The sequence below is a fragment of the Apium graveolens genome, chromosome 3 (genome assembly GCF_009905375.1).
Source record: "Apium graveolens cultivar Ventura chromosome 3, ASM990537v1, whole genome shotgun sequence".
Lineage (NCBI taxonomy): Eukaryota > Viridiplantae > Streptophyta > Magnoliopsida > Apiales > Apiaceae > Apium > Apium graveolens.
This window is the reverse complement of record NC_133649.1, coordinates 138,924,041-138,930,305: the sequence shown is the minus strand read 5'-3', so window position 1 is coordinate 138,930,305 and position 6,265 is coordinate 138,924,041. Positions and strand designations below refer to the sequence as shown.

The 6,265-nt window shown below is 39.6% G+C and overlaps 2 protein-coding genes across 2 annotated transcripts; both read left to right on the top strand.

Moving 5' to 3' along the window:
• Positions 1-4,138: 4,138 nt before the first annotated feature.
• Positions 4,139-4,822, top strand: LOC141714607 (putative mitochondrial protein AtMg00310). The gene is made up of 2 exons (XM_074518117.1): positions 4,139-4,567; positions 4,652-4,822. Exons 1-2 carry the CDS (start codon positions 4,139-4,141, stop codon positions 4,820-4,822), a joined length of 600 nt encoding a protein of 199 aa, XP_074374218.1.
• A 598-nt stretch (positions 4,823-5,420) lies between these two features.
• Positions 5,421-5,984, top strand: LOC141714606 (uncharacterized). The gene has a single exon (XM_074518116.1). The coding sequence runs from the start codon at positions 5,421-5,423 to the stop codon at positions 5,982-5,984; it is 564 nt and encodes a 187-aa protein (XP_074374217.1).
• The last annotated feature ends 281 nt before the right edge of the window (positions 5,985-6,265 follow it).

Sequence of the window (6,265 nt, the reverse complement as noted above, 5' to 3'; positions counted from 1 at the left end):
TTTTATAAGTGTTGCCTGAGTGAGGAACCGAAGATGAGCGTCTATTGAGAGTCATGCACGTTGTTCAACTTTTCATGATAATATTGAATACACAAAATAAGCAAGGCTTACTAAATGAACAATAATATCGAAGTCGTACATTAGCTTAAGCTTTAAATATTAATGCTCCAAACCCCGTATCCGCTTTCCAAATTCCTGCAAGGAGGTTGTCTCAATTTCTTGTGGAAAGTGTAAATCCGTCCCTTGTTTGGGTAGAAAAGCCAGCAGTGCCACCCAAAATTAGTTATTAACTGAGGTAAGGCCTCCTCCATCATACGTCCCAGATAAAAAGGGAAATCTGTTTCCTCAAGCACGGGATATTTTGTTTTTCTTACCACGTTTCCATCTTGATTAAAGGCAACAAGTATCGAACGATGACTGTATACGCCATTATCATTGTTGAAGAAATCATAACCACCAGGTAACTACTCGCTCGCAGGTGACACCAACCAACCATGACTAATCATGCATTGGCAGCGTGCTCTTCTTTACTTCCTCCAAGATGTGGATCACTTCAAACTCGCCACATGTACCCCTCAACTCGAGATACTTTTGTTTCAACTTTTTTAGGAACAGGTGAACATTTATGGAGCAGGGAATTTTCTCAAAACACTACAACAAAATAGGCTAATGACGGTAGGGAAAAAATGCGCGCCGAATTTACGACGGAAACAAGTAAAATGTCGTAAATATTTACGACAAAACCCAAAATAATCGTAAGTTTAGTGTTTTATTAATAAAATTATGCACGACACGATTAAACAAAAATGAAAATTAAATATTTTATCTAAATTTACAACAAAATATTTGCGATGGAAAATATCGGATCGTCAATGCAAAACACACACTCAATATATAACGCGGAAAAACCCACGTCCCAACTTGTATTATTAATCAAAACAATTATCAATAATACAATCAATCTCACCAAACGGTATTTACTCATGCGATACTTAAGTCAAACAATACTCAAGAATACATCAAAACAATAACATGACTATATATATAGTCATCACAAATTTAGCCAATAAGACATACCTAATCTGATTACAATAATAATTGTCTACCCATACAATTGTTACCCATTCCCATTATAATAATAATTGTCAACACATACAATTATTACCCAACTCAATTATGATAATAATTGTTTACCCATACAATTATTACTCAATCCAATTATGTTTTCTATCACCAAACCCATACTACCTATTGGATTTAACCCCAACAATCCTCCCCTTCAACCCAATATGATTTCATGTACAACTGAATTAACGATCACCATCAATCCATCGACGTCGATCCGCCAATACCTCCCCTCGAACAATAACCCCTCCTTCTAGTACAAAAAGATTTCTCTTATCTTTTCGACCTTTGAGTATCTCTAAATCTCCTTTAGTGACTTTCAACATACTGTTCTTCATCATAACAGTATATCCCAAATCAACTAATTTACCCAACGAAATTAGATTTCGATTTAACTCCGGTATGTATCTTACTTGAGTTAACTTCTGAACACGACCGTAGTGACGTTTCATTGTTACCTCACCAATGCCAGCAACCTTTACCGTTTTGCCGTTCGGTAAAGTTACAATCTTTCCCTCATAATTTTTGTAGGACGAGAACCACTCCCTCCTACCACATATGTGATGAGAACATCCTGAGTCAAGAACTCATTCTTCTTTTGATCCCTTCTCTTCTTGAACCAAAAGAACATCTTCATTGGTTTCTACAAGCGAAACACTACCCCCTCGATTTTTCTTCAACTCTCTCAAGTCTTCTCTTGCCTTTGGACACATAAATTGTATATGACCCAATTCCTGACAATAAAAATACCTGATATTAGGGTTATGTTTCTTAACATACTTATTTTCCATGTCACGCGCATGTACCACGAATGCACTTCCATCGGATAATAACCTAGTAATGCATGGTTTGTTTCCAAGACAATAACCTGTAAGTGTGTATGTTGATAAGTGTGGGGTCGTAAAGGTATGAGTATTATATATTGCGGTACGAGATAAGTGTTATACAAAATTCAGATGGCGTGGCCTCCTAAATCCCTGACCCCGGATTTTGGGGCGCCACAATAACTTTGGTCTCCTCACCAAATTCAAAAGTAATAATTGGAGTACCACTCTCACCACCGTCATCATAAAGCCCAGTCCTCCATAAGGCAAGAACTTGATCCCCAGAAATAGCTCTAGGGTTTGTGAGAGCATACCCTATCTCACTCACACTTAGTAAATCTTAAAAGACTCAAACCAGGCGAGAATCCTCGAACATTGGTGTTAAATAAGATGGAGATTTGGGTGCAAGTATATGATATCAAAGTTGGTTTCATGTCAGAGAGAGTCTTAAAGGCTACAGGAGAGTACATTGGTAAGTTTGTAGCGTCATGTCCAAAGAATTTCACGGGGATCTGGCGGGATTACTTGAGGGTCAGGGTGCTGATTGATATTGACAAACCCTTAAAGAGAAGAATGAAGATTCAGCGGAGTACGGATAAATATTTATGGGTTAATTTTAAATACGAGAGGGTGCCAACAATCTGCTTCATATGTGGTGTAATTGGACATTCGGAGAGGTTTTGTCATAAGTTGTTTGAAGATTCATAGGGAAGTATTATTAAGCCGTATGGTTTATTTATGAAGGCACCAGATCGACATAATAATTAAAAAATAGGAGCAAAGTGGTTGATGGACAATATGGCTAATCCGTTGGATGGAAATTCCGGTGAACACAGGGCTGAACAGGGTGATCAGAGGTCGGGAAGGGTGGAGCCGAAAATCACGGATGTAGTTATGGAGAATAGAGAGGATTACGGAGATGGGGAAAGGATACAGGAACTGATGAGCGGGAAATGTGGAGATAGCGAGATAAGGGGAGAGATATGAGCGGGAAATCATATTTCAAATCAGGTTGATTGTTATGGATAACAAGCAGAGACGTGTGCAAGAGGTGGACGAAGTGGGCCATCCCATCATAGCATTGGGCCAAAACTATTCAGTTCAAGATGGGGGAATGGATATTTTAAACAAACAAGGAAAGGACATATTGCAGGATATGGACCATATCGAAGGAACTTAGAACACAGAAATAAGCCCAAAAAACGGATTTGTGGAGGGTACCCAATCGGGAGCCCGTCAGGGATTATGAGTTTACTAAGTTGGACTTGTCGTGGGCTGGGGAACCTACGGATTTTTCAATTCCGTAAGGAAATCGTTTTCCAAAAGAGACCTGACGTTATTTTCTCATGTAAGACTTTGTGTAAAAAAGAAAAGGTGGAGCAAGTAAAACAAGAGCTAGGTCTTGAAAGGAGTTTTGTAGTGGAATCTCGGGGTCATAGTGGAGGATTGGCAATGATATGGAGGAAGCAAGAGGATGGGGTGTTGTTAGGTTATAGTATAAACCACATTGACATGAAGATTCGATTAGAAGGCCATCATTTATTTCATTTAACTGGCTTCTATGGTGAGCCACATCGGAGTTTAAGAAGGTCGTCATGGAACTTGATAAAGCAGCTAAGCAGGGAGTCTGATTTGCCATGGTGTATAATGGGCGATCTAAACAATATTCTAAATTAAAGTGAGAAAAAAGGTGGGCGTCCTTATCCTCAATGGTTGGTTGCAGGCTTCCAGGAGACTTTCTATGAATGCAATCTTTGAGATTTGGAATTGGTGGGCTACCCATATACATGGGAGAAAGGAAAATGTACGAGCAATAGGGTGGAAGTTCGTTTAGACAGAGCTCTTATTACTCATCCATGGTCTGTTTTGTTCCCGAATGCGATTCTGGAGAATATGGAGATAACAGCTTCAGACCATTGTCCGTTATGGTTAAATTTAGGAGTATGTAAGAAGAGAAGGAGTACTACGAGGATCATATTTGAGAATGCTTGGGCGCATGAACCAATGTGTCGACAGGTTGTGAAAGATAGTTGGGGAAGTGATATGGTAGTTTTGTTACAAGACAAGATTAAGTGCTGTAGTACAGCACTGGCAGAGTGGGGAAGGGACAACAAGTTAATCTTGCTAAATCATCAATTTTCTTCAGCCCCAACACGGATACAAATACCAGGAGGGAAGTATGTTCGATAATGGGAATAAATAAAGCAGGGGTTGACAGTACCTATTTGGTCTTACCAAGTACATTAGGAAGAAACAAGACTGTCATTCTGGGTTATTTGAAGGAACATATGAGGCAGAAAATTCAAAAGTGGGAAGGGAAATATGTTTCGAAAGGGGGGAAAGAGGTGCTGATTAAATCGGTTGCTCAGTCCTTGCCAAGCTATGCAATGAATGTCTTTTTACTGCCGATTAAGATGTGTAAAGAAATGGAGCAACTCATGTGTAAGTACTGGTGGAGTTCGGGGTCGAAAAATTGTCGTGGGATCCATCGGAAGGGTTGGAAAAAGTTGATAGTTCATAAGTCGAATGGAGGGATGAGGTTTAGAAACTTAAGAGAGTTCAACTTGTGCCTATTAGGAAAACAAGGATGGCGTTTGCAAAGTCAACCGGATAGTCTAGTTAGTTGAATGTTTAAAGCACGATATTACAGAACAGGGGAATTTTTAAGTGCTGAGCTCGGACATAATCCAAGTTTTGTCTAGAGGAGCGTCATTGAAGCAAGGGAGGTGGTAAGGATGGGTGCTCGAGAAAGAGTGGGTAATGGGGAGGAGACTAATATTATAAATGACCCATGGCTACCTTGTGAAGACAACCCGAGAGTAACAACTGTTCGTCCGAGTTTAGTTGGTAAAAATGTGTCGGCTTTGAGTTGAAACTGGAACATTGACCTGGGATAAAGACTTGGTGCATGATTTGTTTAATAGACGGGATGTTGAGCTTATCTTGAGCATTACCCTATCTCAAAGTCGTATTAAGGATGGATGCTACTGGTCCGGTGAAAAATGGGACTTTTTTCAGTTAAAAGTGCGTATAGATATGTTCAGGCGGCTAAAGAAGGGGAAGTCAGTACTTCAGTAACAGAGTTTTGGAAGAGAGTGTGGAAGGTTCGTGTACCCCCCATATGTTGTGGAGGGCTGGAACTAATTATCTCCCGACGAAAACTCTGCTTCGCTCTAGACATGTCAATGTGGACGAAATCGGTCCGCTGTGTAATGTGCAGAGAGAAACAGTGGTGCATTGTTTAGTAAATTGCACGTTTGCTCGATCCTTTTGGAATATGATTCTTGGGGAGGTAGATACAAATGTAAGTGCTTCGTTTGCAGCATGGTTAAATGACAGATTGATAGGAGGGGATGGTGAGAGGACGAAATGAGTTGCAGTAACATGTTGGGTGATTTGGAAGCTTCGAAATGAGGTAGTCTGGAATGATAAGGGAGCAGGGATAAACACAGCGGTGCGCTGGTTCACTCCATGATAAATCAATGGGATATAGCTCAAGATAGGAATGTCAATTCTCTTGCAGTGTTTGTAACAGAAGATGATGGTGCTATGAAGTGGACTAGACCAGAGGGCAAAGCGATAAAAGTAAATGTAGATGCTTCCATCTTTGAGGAGACAGGAAGGTATAGTTATGTATGTGTGGCTCGTAACAGCATCGGGTCTGTGGAAGAAGCGATTTCATCTTGTAAAGAGGGTCGAAGGGATATGGAGGTAGTGGAAGCCTTGGGGGTGAAGGAGGCTTTGAGTTGTATAAAGAAAAAGCAATGGGGTGCAGTTACCATTGAAACGGACAGCCTCTCAGTTGTTCAGTCTATTTGTAGTAAGGCTGCTATGGTATCATATTTTGGAGACCTGATAAATGATTGTAGGGCTTTTCTAGAAGAATTTCCAAATGTTTCTTTGTTCTTTGTAAGACGGTCTACTAATGGGGTAGCTCATTTCCTCGCAAGAGGATCCTATTATGTTGCTAATCGTAATATTAGGAGTGATGATATCTCTCCTGATTTCTTCGATGTAATCATGAAGGAGTACTAGTAATGGATGATTTCATTTTGAGTTCAAAAAAAAGATGTGATAATCAGGATTGATACCAGCGTGGTCCAAAATTGCAGCATACTTGTTGCAAACTTTGCACATTGTAAGTAAAAGCTGTTGATGTAGCTAGTGAAGACATGATGAACTATTTAAAAAAGCTTAAAAACTGATGAGGGTATCAGAGTTTAATTGATATAAAATAAGAAGTAAGAGAGTGAAAAAAGTTTTATTAGAGATAAAGTGATAATTTAAAATCAAAAACTGATTTTGTATAACTATAT

Coding starts and splice junctions, on each gene's coding strand:
- LOC141714607 (XM_074518117.1), top strand. CDS start 4,139: ATGGGAATAAATAAAGCAGGGGTTGACAGTACCTATTTGGTCTTACCA. Junction 4,568..4,651: donor AAAGTCAACCGGATAGTCTA/GTTAGTTGAATG, acceptor AGTTTTGTCTAG/AGGAGCGTCATTGAAGCAAG.
- LOC141714606 (XM_074518116.1), top strand. CDS start 5,421: ATGATAAATCAATGGGATATAGCTCAAGATAGGAATGTCAATTCTCTT.